General features: G+C 65.1%; 4 protein-coding genes across 6 annotated transcripts; 2 read left to right on the forward strand and 2 right to left on the reverse strand.

Annotated features, from left to right (window-relative positions):
* The first annotated feature begins 6 nt into the window (after window positions 1–6).
* On the forward strand, window positions 7–3,509 carry CUNH17orf80 (chromosome unknown C17orf80 homolog). 2 transcript variants are annotated; one of them, XM_042025524.1, is made up of 4 exons: window positions 7–1,210; window positions 1,558–1,665; window positions 2,101–2,217; window positions 2,677–3,509. In XM_042025524.1, the coding sequence occupies exons 1-4, from the start codon at window positions 19–21 to the stop codon at window positions 2,703–2,705; spliced, it is 1,446 nt and encodes a 481-aa protein (XP_041881458.1). In that variant the 5' UTR covers window positions 7–18; the 3' UTR covers window positions 2,706–3,509. The 2 variants fall into 2 exon arrangements, with proteins under 2 accessions (XP_041881458.1, XP_041881459.1); XM_042025525.1 differs by lacking the exon at window positions 2,101–2,217.
* On the reverse strand, window positions 3,408–6,040 carry CPSF4L (cleavage and polyadenylation specific factor 4 like; the record flags this gene model as incomplete). Its single annotated transcript, XM_042025529.1, has 6 exons — window positions 3,408–3,910; window positions 4,321–4,506; window positions 4,609–4,651; window positions 4,932–5,025; window positions 5,157–5,252; window positions 5,545–6,040. Coding segments are annotated over 6 exons (942 nt in total), but the record flags the coding sequence as incomplete, so codon positions are not given.
* A 2,537-nt stretch (window positions 6,041–8,577) lies between these two features.
* Window positions 8,578–15,551, reverse strand: CDC42EP4 (CDC42 effector protein 4). Of its 2 annotated transcripts, none has more exons than XM_042025532.1 (2): window positions 15,479–15,551; window positions 8,578–10,438 (listed from the first exon to the last, which is right to left on the reverse strand). In XM_042025532.1, the coding sequence occupies exon 2, from the start codon at window positions 10,334–10,336 to the stop codon at window positions 9,398–9,400; it is 939 nt and encodes a 312-aa protein (XP_041881466.1). In that variant the 5' UTR covers window positions 10,337–10,438; window positions 15,479–15,551; the 3' UTR covers window positions 8,578–9,397. The 2 variants fall into 2 exon arrangements, with proteins under 2 accessions (XP_041881466.1, XP_041881467.1); XM_042025533.1 differs by lacking the exon at window positions 15,479–15,551 and adding an exon at window positions 13,817–14,247.
* Window positions 15,552–15,722: 171 nt separating this feature from the next.
* LOC121663375 lies at window positions 15,723–18,389 on the forward strand. Its single transcript, XM_042025534.1, has 2 exons — window positions 15,723–15,862; window positions 16,838–18,389. Exon 2 carries the CDS (start codon window positions 17,047–17,049, stop codon window positions 17,974–17,976), a length of 930 nt encoding a protein of 309 aa, XP_041881468.1. The 5' UTR covers window positions 15,723–15,862; window positions 16,838–17,046; the 3' UTR covers window positions 17,977–18,389.
* Window positions 18,390–19,565: the final 1,176 nt, after the last annotated feature.

Consider the following 19,565-nt stretch of genomic DNA (forward strand, 5'->3'; position numbering starts at 1 on the left):
GGGGGGGCCCGCGCGGCGATGGCGGCGGGGCCGGAGCTGTGCCCGCACTGCCGCCGGCCCTTCAAGCGGCTCCGCGCCCACCTCCCGCACTGCAAGGCCGCGCCGCGCCCGCCGCCGCCACCGGGATCGCCGCCGCCTCCGGGAACGAGCCCCCGCCCGGCCCCCGCCAGCGCACCGGGACCGGGATCGGCGCCGGCAGCGAGCCCCCAGCCCTCTCCCGCCGCCGGCTGCCTGCCGGGGCCCACACCAGCGCCAGGTCCCGGCCCGTCCCCCGGTACCGCCCGAGGTCCGGGTGTCGCCACCGCCGGGAGCGGCTCCGGCCCCGGGCAGCCCCGGGAGGCGGCGGCGGCGGGAGGGAGCGAGGGAAGCGCGGAGCCCGCGGTGCAGGACGTGGCCAGGAGCCTGGATCTGCACCCCGAGGAGGTGGAGGATGTTCCTGGGAAGCTGGAGAAGGGGCTGAAGGTGGTGATCCGGAAGCACCGTGCCAGGGTGCTCCGGGAGAAGGAGCCCGGGAGCGGGGCAGGGGCAGCGGGAGGCCGCGGAGCGCCCGGGCAAGGGACGGATCCCGGTCCTGCTCCCCCCCCGCAGCGCCCCAAAACTGCTCCAAAATCCAAGCGCAAGGAGACTCGGAGCCAGGGAGCCGTGGGGAACGGGGCTGGGAGCTCCAAGGGAGAAAAAAGCCGTTTAAAGGCAACAAAGGTACTTCAAGAGCCCCCTGAGAGCAGAAATAGCCCCGGTGACCTCGTCCGGCAGGAGGGGAGAGACAAACCCACGGCAGGAGAGGAGGAGCAGGTGCACCTGGAAGTTGGGGTGGGACATAAAGCCCCCGTGTCTGCTTTGCACCCCAAGAACCTCCATCTGTCACTGACGGAGGCGTTCGGAGCTCACGGCCGGGGAACATCCAAAAATGAGCTCAGCAGCCTGCCGGGGCCGCGGGACAGCGGGGAGCAGATGGACGGAGTGTCCGAGCCCATCCTGAGCCTGGGCAGAGACCCGGGGCTGGCTCTGCTCCACGCCCCCAAAATCCAGCCCACCTGTTCATGCCAGGCCTCTGGCAGGAGCACCAGGGCCGGCGCCAGGGGCTTGGAGTGGTTTCCAGACTTGTATCCCGATTATGAAGGGCTGAGGATTTTTCCAGGGAAGCGTTTCCAAGAGGATGTGAGGATCACAGTGGAGACACCAAGGGGCGGTTTCTCGAAGGGGCAACAAGGTAAACAAAAGGCTCTGTGCTGGGATTTGCTGGAATGGCAGCTGGGAATGGGAGAGGAGGGGTAGGGAATGCTGAGCTGCTGCGCTCACCCAGGAAAGGATCCAGGAGAATCCAAGGAGGTTTAACTGCGCCTCCTCCAGCCTGCAAAGCCAATGGTTGATGTTTTTATGGAGGCTGGAGTCAGGCTCTTGCGTGTTTGGGCTGGTGGAGCCCAGGCTTTGTGGGAGAGCTGATTCCCTCTCCTTTTCCAAGCCCAAATTCCACATCGTATCCCAGCTCCCTGCTCCCCACCCAGCACAGGGAGCAGGGACACCACGCTGTGAGCATTGTCACTTGTCACCCCGCAGGTCCCCTCTCGGAGAGGCCCCTGATGGAGGTGAGGCTGGGGGAGCTGCACACCTGGATCAGCACCTGCAACTTCTCTCCCCAGGGGCTGCTGGGAGCAGTGCAGAAAGGTGAGAATTCCTGGCTTTTGGGGCAGATTCATCCCACTTCCCTGATGTGCTTTATTGGTCCAAGTGTCCAGCCCGGATCTTTACGAGGCACAAATCATGGAGTGATGGAATGGTTTGGGTTGGGAGGGACCATAAAGATGATCCAGTGCCACCCCCACACCTCCCCCTGTCCCAGGCTGCTCCAAGCCCCAATGTCCAGCCTGGCCTTGGGCACTGCCAGGGATCCAGGGGCAGCCACAGCTGCTCTGGGCACCCTGTGCCAGGGCCTGCCCACCCTCCCAGGGAACAATTCCTTCCCAATATCCCATCCATCCCTGCCCTCTGGAACTGGGAATAAACAAACATCCCCAACATTTTAGCTTTGGAAAGTTGCATGGAAACAGTGAATTCCCAAGACCAGCCCATGATTTCTCCCTTTCCTTTCTCTCCCAACAGCCTGGAGCAGTTACTGTGCCAAATACATCCACGTGAGGCAGGGGGGACCCGCTGGGATCTCCATGCTCCTGGCTGGGTACTGCCTGCTCAGCTATGGCTGGAACTATCAGCACCTCAGTAAGACTTCCTTGGGGTCTTCTGTTTCAGGAGTTCTTCCTTTTGCAGCACTTGGAAAGTCTATTTAGCTTTAGTTAATTAAAGCTCTGGAATAATTTAAATACTCCCCCCATTTAAGCCTAATCCCAGAGCTGAGAGAGCAGGATTCTCTAGGTGGGCAGAGGAATTTGGTTAATAAAAGTGCTGATAACAGCTGCTGACTCACAGCTCCTCCCTGGAGAGCTCCAGGATTGTCAGGAGCCCTTTGAAAAGCCTGCTCAAAGCAGAGGGAGGAGATGTTCCAACAGGAGCTCCTGTTCCCTGGATTCCCTGACAAATGACAAGGGATTTGCTGATGTTTGGGTGGTTGCCCCTTGCAGCACATAAACAGAGAAGCTGCAGTTGGGCTCCTCATCCCAGCTGGAGCCCTCAAACAGATCCCTGTGCTTCACTGGAATGGTTTTCTCCCTGTTTTTCCAGAGCAGCACCGCTGGCGAAAATACCACTGAAGGAGCTGGAGCAGCACCCAAGGAACAGCCACGGCTCCTTGGGAGGCAGCAGAAGCACCCAGGACCGGTATCCCAGCAGGAATTCCCAGCAGCAGAGGCCTGGTTGGGGCTGGAGCTGAGGAGGGGCTGCTTTGCAGGTCCCCTCGTGTAGCAGAGAGGTGACAGGGCCAGCCTGTGCTCACTCCTCCGTGGGTCAGGCAGCTTTTAGTAGTGAGGTAAGAAAGCCTTAGAGCCACCCTGAGAGATCTGTGTGGGCAGCAGAGCTCCTGGAGGCTGCAGAGTCCCACATCCCTTGACTGGGACATGGGACAGCGCCTTGTCCTGAGCTGGCATTAGAGAGTATTTGGTCATTCTGCTGTAGCTGAGTGTGGGCACTGAGGGTTGTGGCAGGGTGGACTCCAACCCCAACACCCATTCCCTTTAAATTCAGAGCTGTGCCTGGCCCAGCCCAGTTTGTACTCACCCCTGGTGCTGGTGGGACTGGCCAGGACCTGTATGAAGGCACTGGAGCAGCAGCTCAGACCACAGCGCCCTAATTCCAGGGAAGAAAAATCCATGGGATAAGCTGTTGTGCCCAAGGGGCAAACCCGTGTCTGCAGCAGACAAACCAGGACAGTCAGGAGTGCTAGTTGGAGCCTGCCATTCCCAGACGTGTCTGGGAAAGGGTTGGTCATGTTGCAGGCATGGAAGAAAAGCCAAGAATTAAAAGTCTGAGCTCTTTATTCTGCAGAGTGCAGTAGTGCCGTGACAGAGGTGTTGCACCAAAAACTCTCTCACCAGCAATAAAAACCTGTGTGGGTTTTCCTTTCCTGCTTGGGTTGTGATCTCAAACATGGTGCTTTGTGCCCCCTTCCCAAGGGATGAGCACACCCTCACCCCTGTGCCCAGGATCCTGGCACCAGCCAGTCCTGCCCCCGTTCACACCCTGGGAATGCTGCTGCTGCTGTCCCAGCCTGCCCACAGCCAGCAGCCAGCCGTGGGAAGTCCCGATTCCCATTGTATGGAGTGATTTCTGTGCAGCCTGTGAGCTGGTGCTGGGCAAACCCCGCTGGCTTCTCTAGTCCAGCCGCTGCCCCGGTTCCGTCTCCGTCGTGTTGTGTGGTGTCCTCCTTCCCTGGTCCGTGTGGGAGCACTGCAGTCACTTCCCCAGCAGCATTTCCAGCGGAGTCCTCCCGCTCTCACCGGCACGGACTGGCTGATCCTCTCTGGGGACACAGGGAATGGGTTTGGGCTGCATCAGCCGCTGCCACATTCCCACACATTCGTTTTGATCCCATTTCCAGTGGAGTGGGATCATGGAAACAGCACCCCCAGATCTCCAACCACACCAAACCTCTGACCCAGAGGGGTTTGTTGCTCCTAGGGTTCTCCCGTTGGTTATTATCACTCAAACCCGGCAGTCAGGTTGTTTCAGTCCCAGAACATCCCTCCTTCCCTGCTGGTTCCCACCCCAGCTCTGGGGGAACATGGCCAAATAACACAGGGAAAGGACATTTCCAGTCCAGGAGGCTGTTTTGGGAGCACTGCGGGAATCCCCACAGCACCTGCTGCCCCTCACCCTCCCTCCAAGGTGAGGCCGCTGCTCCCAGCCCTCCCATTCCCAAAAATCTCTCACCTTGGAGCAGGTGCCTCCTTCCAGCAGGCTCTGCGGGCTCGGGGGACACCCACTGGTGTCCCACAGATGAGCTGCCAGGTGCTGGGTGACATGTGGAGGTGGCTCCTTGGGTGGCACGTCCTCACCTCCCCTCTCCTCTGCAGCAGCCAGATCCCGCTGTACCAGCCCCCATGGACATCCAGCTTCCTGGGGGAAACGGGGCAGGAGGGGCAGTTGGCAGCTGCTGCCCCACAGGAGCTGGGAGCAGCTGGGGCATCACCCCCACGGGCACAGGGAAAACAGCTTCACCTTGGACGGGTCTGTGCTGCTCACCATCAGCCCGGCCTTGAGGCTGGAGGGGACACAGAGGACGGGCAGTTACTCCCTGTGCTGTCCCCAGATCCTCCTGAGCCCCTCAGGGACATCCTGGAGCTGGTACAGGCACCTCCATGGGGACCAGGGCTGTCCCCTGCCCACCCACCGCTGACCCTGAGGTCACCAGCACAGCTTGGGTGTGGGGGTTGCTTAATTCAGACCCTTCAGGTCCTTGTCCCTGACCCTGCAAGGGCCACAGCCGCCTCAGAGAGGGGATTTTCCCCCCCAGCCCCATTCCCAGCCTGCCCAGTACGTACTGCACGAATTTGCACTTGGGTCCCTCCGGGCAGAAGCCCACCAGGTAGTTGGCACACATCACCCTCCTCGTGTGCTTGTACTTGCACAGGGGACCTGCCAGGCAGAGGGGACACTCACAGGGACACGGCCTCGCAGCGGGGCTGTGGGAGCTCCGCTTTCCCCGCAGCCCCGAGCCCAAATCCCCACCGGGCACCCCCTGCCCACCCAGCCCTGGCCCAGCTCACCGTGCCTGCAGAAGCCACGGTCGTACCAGGGACAGCCCACGGCGCTGGCGGTGGCACCGGCGTGCAGGAAGGGACAGTCCTGGTTGCTGCACTCACCTGCGGGAGAAGGGGTGGGACATTTGGGACAATGCTCCTTCGAGCCAAACGCGGCGGGAATGGTTCAAGGATGGGCTGCATGGAAGGAATTGGGGTGCCCTGGGAACACCCAGGTTTGGCTGGGGGGGAGGACGGTGACCCCGGCTGCGTGACAGTGGCACTTCTTCCCGCAGTCAGGAGGTGGCATCAGCCGCTTGCTCGAGGCCAGGCCCGAGGGACGCGAGCGCTGGGACGGGAGAGGCTCGGGGAGGGGTGGGAAGAGGTTCCGTGGGATGCCCAGCCCCGCACCCACCGAACTTGGAGTAGAAATAGCACTCGGGCATCCTGGTGGCGTCGTAGTCGTGCAGGAAGTCGCAGCCGTCGCCCCTCTTGCAGAGCCCTCGCAGCCAATGCTTGCACACCGCGGGCTTGGCCCCGCCGTGCCGGGGGCGGCCCTGCACGCCTGGGACAGCCCTGTCACAGCCAGCCTGTCCCCACTGCACCCACAGCCCCGGGGGGCAGAGAGCTGCCACCGCCGCTGCTGGCACCACGGGGACACGGGGGACCCTGGCAGCCCCCCCGACAGCTTCGCCGGCTGCACCCCTGAGGGGACAACGCCCGGAGCCAGGACAAAAACCACCCGGGTGTTGTGCGAGGGCAGCAAGAGAAGAACCCCAAAAGCCCCCGCAACGCTGTCCCCAGCTTACTGTCCACCCCCGGGAAGGGCAGGGGCCGAGCTCCTCGCTGCTGCTCCACGTCAGCCTCCGAGTCAAACCTGATCCTCTCCACACCAGCCACCAGCTCCTGCATCATCCCTGCTCCGGGAAGAGCCCGCTCCAGCCTGGCACAGGCAGAGAAAGAGGCAGGGAAGCAGCTCCCAGGGCTTGCAGGGACACTCCCCAAGGAAAACACAGCTCTCCCAAGGGAGCACCACACTCTGGAGGTCCCCGCAGTCACCCTAGAGCCCACCAACACCCAAAACAGCCCACCAACACCCTCCTATTCCTCCTCCTCCCCCGGCAGAGCTAAACCAGCCCGGCAGCCCCGGCGTGCTGCATTTAGAGAGGGAAGTTGCCCACATCTGATCCCAATTTGCAGCCACGATTGCCTGGTGCCGCAGCTGGGGAGCTCAGCCCCGGGCCCAGCCAGCCCCCCTCAGCCTCCCCGCTCCCACATCTGCTTCTCCTCCAGAAAAAGCGGCTGGGGCTGCCTGGGAGCTGGGTTAACCCCTCACTTCGAGGCCTTAAATGGAGCCAAATATGGTTGGAGTGATGGGATTGAGCGTTCCAACAGCACAGGATGGATCCTGGGTGTGTTTTGGCATGCTCTGGGTGCTGTGAGCATCGCTCAGTGCACAGCAGCACCACCCCAGGCCTGCTCTCCAGTGCCTGGCAGGACAGACCCACATCCCTGAGCTCCTGGAAGGGGTCACAACTTGCATCCCAATAAATCATGGAAGCATGGAATGGTTTCTGCTGGAAGGGTCCTTAAAGCCCATCTCGTTCCATCTGCAGGCAGGGACACTTCCACTGGGCTGCCCAGAAGCCTCTTCCATCCCTGCTTTTGGGCTTTCCCAGGTGCCAGGCTCCAGTAGCACATTCCAGGCATGGCCAGGGTTCCACAGGCTTCCCGGAGCCCACCTGGAGCAGCCCCAGAGCCCCTGGATTTATCCCAGTGCTCCACCCCTGCTCCGTCACGCGGCTCCCGTGGCCACGCTCAGCGCCCGGGGCGCCGTGGGCTGACACGGCCGATGGAGCCCTGCTCCCATTCTGTCACTTGGGATCAAACCACTGGACCAGTGCTGCCAGAGCGCTGCCCGTGGGTGCTGCAGGGTGCTGGGCACCCACCGCCCAGCCGGCAGCCGTGCAGGACATCGCAGGTGCCACCCCGGGGATGTGACACGATGTCACTGTGCCCACCGAGGGGTTTGGGAGGCTGGGGGTGCAGCCTCGCTCCCTGCAGCCGGCACTGGCCGGGCACTGGCGGTGCTGGTGTCACTGCCCACTAGCCCAGGACCCGTGGGACTGTCCCTGTCCTCGCTCCCTCCCGGTGTCCCAGGGCCACCCCCTGTCCCGTGCGGCGGGGCCGTGTCCCGGCTGTGCTCAGCAGCCCCACACACGCTTTCTGCCCCATCACCTCGCGGCACCGCGGCGCTGCTGAGCCCGAGCCTGGAGCCGACAGGCGTCACAAAGATCAGGACGGCCGAGTGACAGTGGCAGGCGGCCCGTGAAGGGTCACCCCAGGCTTCTCCCCACCCCACAGCCCCGGGGAACGAGGCGGGCAAACCCCAGGGACCGAGCCTCGCTGCTTTGTGCCAGGGCACCCCTAAGGGACAAGAGGAGCCAGGTGTCCCCCAGCAGCCTGGCGACCTCCCAGGTGACAGCGACCAGGGCCACTGGCTCAGGGGGTGGGACATGGGACCCTGGCAGAGGGCAGGGGGGCACGGTGACCGGGGCAGAGGCAGCCTGGTGAGCTCAGAGCCTCCAGCTGCAGCTGCTGTTGTTCTCCCTGTCCCAGACAATGGCCCAATGTCCCCTGCCTGGGGTGACAGGACAGGACCCCATTGTGTCCCCACTGTGGCACAGCATTTGCCTGCTCCCCTGGCTTCACCAGGGAGATCCATTTGGGAGGACAGGGGCATCCAGCCCCTCCCAGGGCAGGGAGATGTTGAAGGGGATAAATCATTCCCTCTCCAGAGAGGAGAGCCTGGCCAGAGCTCCATGCTCTCCACCTGCTCAGGGAAGGGCTGTGGGGCTGTTCCTGGCGCTTTGCCCCATCTCAGCCCAGCTCCATCCAAGGGGCTGGAGAGGGAAGTCATTCCCAGCACTGGCAGAGCCCCATTTCACCAGTGGCCGAGCTGTGGGAAGCTGGCTGTGGGATGGGAGTGACCTGCCCTGTTCGCTATGCCGGGATCATCCAGGGCCACGGCAGCCCCACGGGGCCAGGAACCCCCAGGGCACCCCTTGGCCCCCAGCCCGTGGGAGCAGGGACAGCCAGTCCTGCCCCCCCAGCACCGTCCCCTCCTCCCCGGCTGGCCAGGAGCAGGGCTGGGGGAGGAGAGGGGAGCGTTGGCAGAGCCGTCCCTTGGCAGGAGCCGCCTGGCCCGAGGGTCCCAGCCTGGAGCCAGATCCGGCCAGCAGGAGCTCTCCCACTTCCTCAGGCCACGGGCAGAGAAAGCTCGGCCACGGCAGGTGCCCAAACTGCAGCCAGCAGCACGGCCAGGGATGGGCAGTGAAGGTGGAGGCAGCAGGACGGGGCTGGGACTGGCGGCAGCACGGGGACACTGGTCCTGCTTGGGCAGCAGGTCCCCCCCTCGTGTCACCCCTCAGGAACCCAGGCCACTGCGGTCACTACCATTTCCTTTTATTCCTTGCATTTGTACATACACAGTATAAAACCTCCTGTCCCAGCTGCCTGCTCCCAGCACCGCCCGGCCCCACCGGGACACCGGAATTCCCTGGCTCCGGTGGCTTCCAGGTGCTCCTCCCACAGGAGACAGACCCACACTTCCATCAGCATCCCTGGAGCTGGCTGGGAGCATCCCCGCGACCCCCGGGCTGGTTAGAGGGTCAAGCATCTGGGATGGATCCATCCATCCATCCGAGGGATGGGGAGCGAGCAGCCACCACGCCACTGGGAGGCTCTTGGTCTGCAGAAAGCCCCCAAGAAACCCAGGAAGCTGGAGCTGCCCATAGTCCCAGGCCACCTCTGAGCTCCAGAGCCAAGTTCTTCCTCACAGGAAATCTTCCCTCAGTTAAAACCAAAAGAGAGTAGAGAAAGGTGAGTACAAATCAGAAAACAGTAAAAACTGTACGGCGGAAAATATATATATATTACTAAAGGGGCTAAAACTCCAAAGGCTCGTCTTGTCAGATCCTAAATCGCTTTACATGGGCAGGGGGCAGGAGAAAGGAGCTAATATCCAAAGTCCAACAGAAAGAACCGAAATCGAGTCTGCCTTCCCCTCCCAGGAAGTGCTGGAGCTCTCTGGGGTCTGACAGACGGCAGGAACGCCCCTGGCCCCGGGAGCAGAGCGCTGTCCTGCTGCAGCACAGAGAGGGAACGAGGCAGGAGTCGAGTGTTCCCCAGTGCCACCCGTTGGGGTGTTCAGCCCTGTGTCCAAGCAACCGCAGTGAGAACCAGGCCCTCGGCTCGGCCGCCCGCCTTTATACCCGGATCTCGTCATCGTCTTCATCAGCAAACGAGAACTCCTTGTCGGGGCGTTTCAGGGGCCCCCCCCGCTGGCTCGGTGGCCTGGGGACGGGGCTGCGCTCCTTGGGCCCCGAGGTGCAGCTGGACGCCGGACTGCTGTCCCTGGGGCTGCGGCCACCGGCGCCGTGGGCCGGGCTCTGGCTCGGCGGGGCCGCCACGGCCACCAGTGGGGAACCAGGCGGGGCGGGCTCCCCCTCCTCCTCCTCGCGGCTCTCCTCCACATCGGGGTCTTCGTCCTGCTCCCACTGATCCTTATCCATGATGCTCAGCACGTCTCCGAGCATGGAGGGCCCCAGGTCGATGTGGAAGGACATGATGGACTCGGCGTGCTTCAAGCCTGCCCCGCTCTTGGCCACCACCACGGGCAGGTCCGTGATGTCCCCGAAGTCGCGCTCGTCCAAGCCGGGGCTCAGCGGCCCCGCGGCCGCCCCGTTCGGGCGCTGCTGCTCTTCGGGGCTCATCTCCTCAGGCAGCTTCTTCACGGGGCTGGAAGAGAGGCTCTTGGGCAGCTGCCCCGCGCTCCTGTCCACGTCCTTCTCGTTGAGCTGGGGCAGGGACACGGCGTTCTTGACGAAGAGCGCCGAGTCCCGCAGCGAGCCCAGCATGTCGCGCCGGTCCCCGCGCGTCACCGACTGCGAGCGCTTGCTGCTGCGGAAGCGGCGGGACAGCAGGCTGGGCTTGGAGGCGCCCGGCTCCTCTCCCACGTCCGGCACCGGCTCCCCGGCCTTGCTGGTGAGGAAGGAGGTGTCCCCGAAAGCGTCCCCGGCGCGCCCCACGTGCATGGTGTGGCGGAAGTCCCCCAGGGGCGCGCTGATCATCTCGGCCGTCAGGTCGGCCCGCGAGCGGCGCTTGGAGTGGGCAGAGTTGGACACGAGTTGCTTGAGGATCGGCATGGTGGTGGCCAGGGGAGGCTGTGCCACGCTGGGTCCCGTGCCTGGCGCTCACAGCTGGGGCTCCACGGCCAGCACCTCACCGGCGTCACGGATGGTTCACTCCTAGGGGAGAGGAGGGAGGGACATGGTCAGGCTTCGAGGACATGGGAGGGCACCAGATTTCATCCCACCAAGCTGCAAACTGTGCCCACCAGCTGCTTGGTTCTCCCGGGAACTGCCCCCATGCAGGGCATCCTTCCACACCGGACACATCCTCAGACCCCCCCTGAGCTCCCCACACCCCCTGAACAAGCGGGTCCCCGACTCATCCCTGGAGCAGAGAGAACCTCAGGAGAAAGACCTGGGCACAGAAATCCCTCAGGATGATCCCTGACCCTGTGCCCCACATGAATGGGCACCAAAAGAGATGCAGGGCACCGTGGGCACCCTCTGTCCCCTCCTCATGCAGCCCCAGCCCGCTGGAGAGGGGCACAGCAGCTCCAGCCCCTGTGAGCTGCACGCTGAGAAGATGCCTGGGATTTTTTTTTTTTTAATTGGAAGAAAGCAGGGAGGAGCAGACGCCAGGAGGAATTGGAAACAGACGGCAGGAAGTGTGTGAGGAGGGCCTAGAGCCCCCGGGAGGCACCGCCAGCCGAGCAGGGGGACGGGGGGACCAGGATGGGGACCCCTTCATGCTTGGCAGGACGGGGACGTGGGGACACAGCTTTGCTGCTGCCCTGGAGCCCCCCAGAACCCTCCGTGCTGCTGCTTGGAACTGAGCCCACGCGTGGCCATCCCCACCCTCCCCGGCCACCTCATCGTCACCACTGTGACTCAGAGGTGACAGAAATGACGAGGGCTCCGGCTGACCAGAATGTGAAGGGGCACTTCACTCCTTCCCTCGGCCACCTCGGGGCCACCAGCCGACCTGTCCAGCCCAGCGCCCGTAGCCACGCAGGAGGGGACAAGGACAGCGACCGTGTCCCTGCATCCCGTGGCGCCAGGCAGCCCCAGGTGGTCCCGGCAGAGGCTGCCGGGGAGGAAGGGCTCGTGGCCGCCCTCTTCCTCCCTCCGGGCACCGCCGGCGACACTGCGCCCCGTGACACGCACGGGAAGGGCCGGACGTGTGTCCTCGGAGCGAGCCTCGGGGCGGGGGCCACGTCCCGCCCGGTGCCCACCCGGCCCCAGGGTGCAGCTGAAAGCGAGCCCAGGGGTCCACCCCCCCTTGCCCCCCCACACCCACCCTGAGACACCCCGCTGTCCCCACAGGAGCAGCAGGACCTCAGGCAGGCTGTGTCCGGGCAGGATGGACTCTGGCCCCGCGCTGGGGCAAAGTCCCGCTGCCCAACCCTGCCGTGCACGGGTCCCGCATGGGCCCGGCCAGGGCAGGAGTGCCCCGTGGCACGGCACCGCTGGCACACGGCCACGCTCCCTGTCCAGCCCCGTGCAGGATCCCACCACCCCAGCGAGGCACAGCCTGAGCCCCCTCGGCAGGACGGCCACCCAGGGCGATGATGGCACATGGGGGGGCCGGCTGGAGGAGCCCCCAGTCCATTCCCAGCAGCCGGGGGAAGCCAGCAAGGAGCCACACCCGCTTCCCCGCACCTCAAACCAGGAGCCGGGGGAATTCCTTCCACCCTCAGCCAGTCCCAGCGCAGATGAGCAGCTCGCTGGACCCTGCTCCCTGTCCGGGATCTCCCGCACGCCCGGCCAGGCGCGTGTGCATGGCACAAACGCTTCCCCTTTCCAACGTCTCCTTCCAGGCCAGCATTCCTCCAGCCTTTGGTTTTCCATAAAACAAACACTCCCGGCGAGCTCCCCAGCTGGGCCAGGCAACCGTGCTGCTGATTTAGGCCATCTGGGGACTGTCCCTCCCTTGTATTTAGATTTCGGGGCCAAGTTCAGCATTTGTGAGATACTTTGCAAGCCGCAGCAAAGGGGCCACCAGGAGGTTGGAGCGGGACCGGCCGGGCCAGCAATGCTCCATCACCGTCACAGCCTCCAAACCAGCACCGTGTCCCCCTCCCCTGAACGCTGCAGCCCACGAGCCTCTGCACAGCAGCCAAAATCTCCCCCCATTCCTCGATGTTTCGCTCCCAGCTCGCCCCGAGAGGCAACGGCAGCGCAGATGGACACTGCTACCCACACAGCCCAGCCCAGGGGAGCTGGACACAGAGCCCTTTTCTCCTCCTTTTGCTCGGGGAGAGCAGATCCTGTGACATTCCCACTGCTGGCGCTTTCACAAAGGAAACCAGGCCAGGGAGGCATCGCTGGTGCTGCCTTTCCAGCCACCTACCAGGGGAAGCTGCTGGTAACCCGAGAGACTTCGCAGGCACCATCCCAGGGCAGCGAGCCCAGAGCAGAGCCAAGCCCCAGCAGGGCTTTGGGACAAGGGGAGGGGACAGGACCTGCACACACGGGTCGAGGACAAGAGGGGTAACTTGTACTGACAGCCCTGTGCTGCTTCCCACCTGCCCTCTGAGCCCCTTGGGATCACAAGCTCCGAGGAGTGAGAACCTGAGGGGCCCAGGGACATGACTGTCCCTGTAAGTGAATGTCTGCTTGTAGGACAGCACAGCCAGCACAGAACTGGGACAGCCCTGGCCAGGCCCACGTGCCCTGATGGTGCAGGCTTCCCACGAGACCCCCTGCCCCAATCCTTCTCATCTCATCCCGCTCAGCATCAGTCACCCGTGGGGACCAGAGGGAAAGTGGCTCAAAGAAGGAGGCCAGCGAACGAGTGCACACAGGAGAAACGCCAAGTCCAGCCACATTCCCGTGCATCCTGCCCCCAGCTCTTCCCGCTCACAGGCTGGGAAAGCTAAACTGGGAAAGCCAAACTGGGAAAGCATCCTGGCTGGCCCAGCCGGCTCCAAACAAGCTCCCCGGCTTCGCCATGCAGAGCCCCCCAGGCAGCACCCCGAGATCAGAGGATGCTCTCCCCGCCCTGTCGGGCGCTGGGACAGGGGCTGTGCTGGACTGGTCGGGTCCCCCACGCTGCCCAGGGTCAGGGAGAACCCGCACACGGGACAGGGAGGCCACCCCGCCTGCTCAGCCCCACTTTTGGGTGCGCTGTCCCTCGGGGATCCTTTCATCCTTTGATGTCGGAGCCTGGCAGACAGCAGCTGGAGACAGGGCATGGATCACACCCTGCCACCGCCGGCCCAGGAGGGGATCAGCCGCTGTCACACCCTCCGTCGGGCTCCCCAGCGAGTCTTCCCAGGGCCTGGGGGCAGACGGTCCTGTCGGTGCGGGCAGCCCCGGCGCCCCGGTGACCGCCTCCACCCCGGCGCGGTGACAGGTCTGGTCCTGTCCCTGGCATCGCCACCCCGCTGCAGCGCAACCGTGGGATGCACAGAGCAGCCTCTGGAAGTGGAAAAGCCACTGCCAGCGAGCATCAGAGCCGGGGAATGGAGAGATGATGGCATACGGGGCGGGAGGAGAAGCTTGGCTCTCGCCAGGGCTCTCGGCACACGGAGCAGCACCAGGCTGGGAACTCACCGTCAGTGCCAAAAGCAGAGAAGCGCTCCCCGAGGGACTGCCACCAGCCAGGAGGTAGCCAGAGTTCAGCAAGGAACTATTGGCAGGACACGCCAGAACACGCACAGGACCATAAATCCTCCAGCTCTGGGGCCACGAACCAGCCCGCGGCTCTGCAGGGCCAGGAGGGGACTTTTCCGGGGGGAAAGGTTATCTCCTCGCTGGCCCTGGCTCTGTCTCTCTCGCAACAGGGGCCGGCCGGGGTTCGACAGGATACCGGGGCTGAACAGACCTCCCGACCTGCGCCGGGCTCCGGATTCCTGCGGTTTCGCTGGGGTGGACGGGAAGTAAACAGGCAGACTTCCCACAGCGCGGCCACGGCTCCCTACCTGCCGGGGGCCCGCAGCCCGCAGCCGGCCGGCTCGGGGGCCCAGGGCGGCTGTTTGTGCACAGCACAAAACCCAGCGAACAAAGGGAGCGACCGGCACGGTCAGCACAACGCCGGGGCTGGCGCTGGGGGCCGGGGAGGGAGCCCCGCGGCCGCTCAGCCCGTGGCGCGGAGCCGGGAGGCTGCCCCGGGCATCGGGGCTCAGCTGAGGCTCGCTCTGCACCCCAGACCCAAACACTCGGAGCCTCCTCGGTGCTAAACCTCAGCTGGAGTCGCTCCACGGTTTCCGAGGGAGCTGCGTCCAAAACAGATTTGTTTACTGCGTGCCCGGCTCGGGGGCGAGCCCTGCCCTGGGTGCAGAGATCGCACGCTGTGCCTCAGTTTCCCCCCACAGCCCATTAACGATCCCTTTAAAACAGCTCTCCTGCTCTATAGATCCCAACTCGCTTTGGAACAGCCTTCCTGATCCATAGATTCGGCGCTTGGAAACATCTATACTTCCCGCTGCTGCCGGGGTCAAACCGGGGCGGCGTGGGACGAGTCCAGCGCCCCACGAGCGGTCGCTGCCCACCGAGCCCCAGTTCTACGGGCACCGGAGCGGGTCTGGGAGCCAGTCCCGTGCCCAGCGCTGGCAGAGCCGGGCAGGTCCTTCTCTCCGGGGCACCCGTGGCAGCGGTGTGTGCCGCCCGGGGACGGGCAGCAGGACGGAGGGCAGGCTGCGGTCAGCCGGGACTCCGAGCCCTGTCCGGAGCCACCGGGGAGATGAACGGGACGGGGATTTCGGGCAGCTCTGACTCAGCACCCGGCGGAGCCCAGCCCCGGGGTGCCGCTGGACCCGCTCCAGCGCGGCGAGGATCCACCTTCCCGAGACGGGCCGCGGGCAGCCACCGCCCCGGCCGCGACCACCGCTAGCTCCGGCCACCGCCACCCCCGCGCAGGGCTCGGCGGAGCCGCGGGCGAACGGGCGCCGATCGCCGGTGGGGCGGGGTGAGCCGGGCCGGTGCCCCGCGCTGGGCAAACAGCGCTCCGCATCCTGTTAACCCCTTCGCCCACCCGCGCCGCGCACCGGCCCCACGGCCCGGCGGGGAACGAGGCGGGGGTCCCGGCCGCCCCTCTGCCCGGTACCGGAGCGCGGCAGCGCCGGGGACCCCGCCCGCCCGCCGGACAATAGCCGAGCCGAGCGCCGCGGGCTCCCCCCACGCCGGACTGAGCCGGGCCGGACCTGGCCAAGCGGAGCCGAGTGTCCCCGGACCCCCGCGACCCCCGGAGCCACGGTGTCCCCCCCTCCCCGGTACCTGCTCGCCCGGGCCCCGCCGCCGCCGGTCCATGGCCGCGCCGCGCCGGAACGGAGCGCCCCCCGCCCCCCCCGGCGATGACATCATCGCCCCGCCCGGGCCAATGGCACAGCGCCACGTCACGGGGCGGTCCCACGCCCTCCATTCAAACCCGGGGGGGGGGGGGGATCCTTGTCCCCGGCACGGCCCCGCCCGGGGGTCCCAAGGGAGGGGGGGACATGAGCGGGGTCATGAGCGGGGGCTCGGCACCTCCCGGGGGGACGAAGGGAGCGGCGGGAGCGGCGGTTCACAGGTCCCTTCCCGCCGGGGCTCACGAGTGGGGTCCCCGGAGGCAGAGCGAGGAGCTGGCCGCACCCCTGGCAGAGCGGCGGGGCTGAGGTGACGGTGGGTGACCGACTCTAATTAATTACGGGGAATTAAGAACTCACGGAGATGCCAGAAGGACGCGGCTTCAGCCCCAGGGCAGCAGCGATGTCCCCGTTCCACCCGTGACCGTGACACCCGCGAGGCTGCACCCACCTCCCTCCACTGTCCCCATCTCCCTGTCCCCAGCCAGTCCCACTGTTCGATCCCTTTTGGGGGGCCGTGGGATCCCTCCAGGCCGTGGGTGGGTTGGGTGGGCGGTGGCCAGGACGCGATGGCAGGGGCTCTGTGGCCACCGCAGAGCTCCAGAGCTGGTGCTGGTGCGGGGCTCCACGGCCCCAGGGATGGATCCATGGCCACCCCGGCCCCCCGGCCCTGGCAGTGAATTCCATGATCATCCCAGCCCCACTGACACTGGGCTGAAAGGGAGAGTGCTGGGCTGCACAGCCGCTCGCTCGCGGGGATTAAGACAAGACCTTTGTGGGAGAAAAGGGGCGGGAGAGCCGAGATTATCCCGAACCTGCCTAATGCAGCGTTTCTTGGCTATTCTGGAGCATCTGGCGTCTCTGGGGAGGGAGGCAGGGGGGTGTGGTGGGTGGGGTGCTGGGATGCTCTGGTCATGCAGCTCTTGAGGTACTGGGACACGACACTGTGAGGTCCGGAGGTTTCTCACGTCGCTGGTGCAAGGAGCTCCAGTTCCCGACCCCGGGGCCCACTGGGTGGGCAGCACCGGGCTCTGGGATGGCTCATCTGGGGCTGACGCTTCCCTCCACGGGAAGGGAAGTGCTGTGACCGCGGAGCTGGCACTCTGGCGGGCGGTGAGGGCCAGCGTGGCACGGCAGAGATGCCGCGGTTGGCACCCAGGGCACAGCCTCTGCCCCCAGCCCGGGTGTCCAGCACCCTCCCGCTCATGCCTGTCTCCATCCTGGGCTGTGCTCCTTCCTCCAGGGCCGTTTCCATAGGCCATTTTATTGGCAACTTTTACTTTCCATACAGGGAAACTGAGGCCAGAGGCAAAGCCCTGGGCCCGCAGCTGAGCAGGGGGCCCCTGGGAGCCACTGCTGGATGCAACAGTGGGTGAGGAAGAGGAGGAGAGTTTGCCCCAGCCCCCAGAGGCAGCTCGAGCCACTCACGTGGAGACACAGTGTGTATTGGGAGGCTGGTGGGACACCGGTGCAGCGCTGCTCGCCTCACCTGACGCCGTCATGGGAGCGTGGAGATGGCTGAGACAGCGCAGTCGGGAGGGATTAGCATCACCCGGCTGGTGGGAGCCGCCGGGAAGGCTCCCGCGGGCTGGCCTGGCTCCGGCTGGGAAGAGCAGGCACCCACTCAGCTTGAAAAACTGCCTGGGAGAGACGGGCCCCCTCCGCCGCGCAGAGCCCCGCGGCTGCAGCCGGCCCCGGGCAGGAGAGGTCGGAGTGCGGGGCGGCTCCGGAGCACGGATCGCTGCCGCCCTTCCTCAGCCATCGCCGGCTCCTTTCGCTGCTTCTCAGCAGCTTTTGAAAGCAGAGAAGAAAAAAAAGAAAAGGCTTGAAAAGCACTTTGAAAAGCAGGGCAGGGAGAAGCGCCCGAGCTCCCGGCAGCCCCATCCCCTCCTCCTGCTGCCAGCGCCTGCCAGCTTTGTCTGCCGACGCTGCCGAGCCAGCGGGGAGCTCTCCCTGAGCCCCAGTGTTGGGGATCACTGTCCGGACACCCCAGGGTGCCAGAACAAAGCGCTGCCGCCACGGCCTCCCCCCAAATCCCTCCAGCCCCAGGCCCAGCGCTGGCTGCTGCCAGAAACCTCCCCAGTAACCCCCACCCACAGCCGGGGGGTTCGGCCCCTTCCCCACACCGTTCACCCGGGGCTGAGCAGTTACCCAGTGAACCCTGGCAGGATGCTCTGCCCGCTCCCCGCTGTCACCTCAGCACCCAGGGGTGCCCAGGTGGGCACCGGCACGAGCTGGGCACAGGTGGGAGCCTGCTGTGGCAGGTTCTCTGTGCAGCCTCCCACCTTTCCCAGCTGGAGCCCTCTCCGGGCCAGCAGTGCAGGGAATGGGCTCCCCCAACCCGCTGAAACCACCACCCCGATGGGCTGCAGCCATCCCGGCCTCTCCCAGGACAGCTGGCTCTCCAGCCTGGAACATGGTGGCGTTTAATGTCCCTTCCAACCCAAACCATTCCCTGATTCCATGATCCCACCTGGAGCATGGCTTCTGCAGCGCCCATGGAAAGCCCCCACCCTGGCACAGGGACCCCTCCAGGGGCGTGGGACAGGGGGCACAGACCTGGGTCCATCCTCGCCGTCTCTCTCCTCTCCTGCCACCCCCAGCACGGAGCAGTGCCCTGGGCACTGGGGCTCTGAGGATGCGCCAAGTCCCGTCTGGCCCCCGGCATGGCAGGAGGGGCTGTCCCTGTCCCCAAGGCCCAAGGCAAGGGAAAGGTGGGGACATGACACACTTGGCTCTCTCCCAGGAGCTGGCGGGGAACCAGAGATATCTGGAGGACAGGGAGAGCCCAGGCTGCGGGGCTACTTCTAAAAGAAATAAATTAAAACAAATCACAGGTTTCAGCCCAGCTTTACTGGTCACAGTCCTCATTTTTGGCACATCAGCATTTCTCCATCGCACCTGGAGCAGGGAGCAGCTCCTGCTCCAACGCTGCCCTGTCCACCCAGCAAGGTCTGGGGGTGCCTCATCTCCCCTGTGCCCCACTTTGGCTCTCCCAGCCCTGACAGCGAGCGCTGCTCTGCCCTTGGGAAAACCGCAGGCCAGGGAGCAGCGCTCGGGAGAAACGTCAAGGCCGATTTGGTCCTCGGGGACTGATCGGTGCTGACAGCTCGCCCTGCCCCGCTGCGGCACAGAGCAGCCTGGAGAGCACCGGGAATGGGAACGGGCAGCCCACACTTGCCTGGAGGGGCCGGGATGGTGGGGAGGGACTTTGGGAAAGAGCTGGTTCAAAGTGGAGGTGGGAGAGAGGTGGTCGTGCTCAGTCTTCCCCTGAGAGCCTGGTTGATTCCACTCCTTCTGTTCCATGGGGAAACTGAGGCAGCACAGGTGAGCAAGAGCTCTCACGGTGCCACTGGCACTCAGCCCATCCCTGCTGTGCCCCAGCTGGGCCCTGGGCCCTGCACAGCATCCCTGGGAGTAGAGGCCCAACCCTCTGCCGTGGCGGGATGTGGGATCTCTCCCGCTTCCTCAGGCGCTGCATCCCTCAGCCGTGGGAAACCGTGGGCTCCAAGGGCTCCTCCCGCCTTTGCCACCATCGCTGCCGCGGGGCTCGGGCGCTCCGGCCACAGCCACGCCAGCGGTGTCACCTCCCGGCACGGTGCCAGCGTCAAACCTGCCAGAGGTGTGGCTACACCCTCCGGCTCCTCCTGGCAGCCAGGGACGAACTGGGTCAGGGCAGGTGAGCGGGGCCTGGGCCCTGCTTTGCCCCAGAGATCCCACACAGATGGGATCCAGGACCTGCATTCCCCTATTCCCACAAGGAACTCAGTGCTCGCTGCTCGCAGGGCTGGCACCTCCCTCACAGCAGGGCCCATCCCTCACCCAGGGATCAGCCACGATACCAGGAGTGTCCCTGGCACAGGGAATGTCCCTTCCACGCGTGGTGTTCCTTGCACAGGGAGCTTTCCTTGCACAGGGAACTCGCCTGTGCTGCTCGACTCCCCAGACCTGCTCTGCCCCGGCTCCGTGTCCCAGCCCCGGTGGCAGGAAGGTCCCTCTTGCACAAGCTGGGATGCCTG

This window comes from Corvus kubaryi, unplaced genomic scaffold, assembly GCF_017639235.1.
Source record: "Corvus kubaryi isolate FWS band 111438036 unplaced genomic scaffold, C.kubaryi_AGA036_p1.0 37272, whole genome shotgun sequence".
Taxonomy (NCBI): Eukaryota; Metazoa; Chordata; class Aves; order Passeriformes; family Corvidae; genus Corvus; species Corvus kubaryi.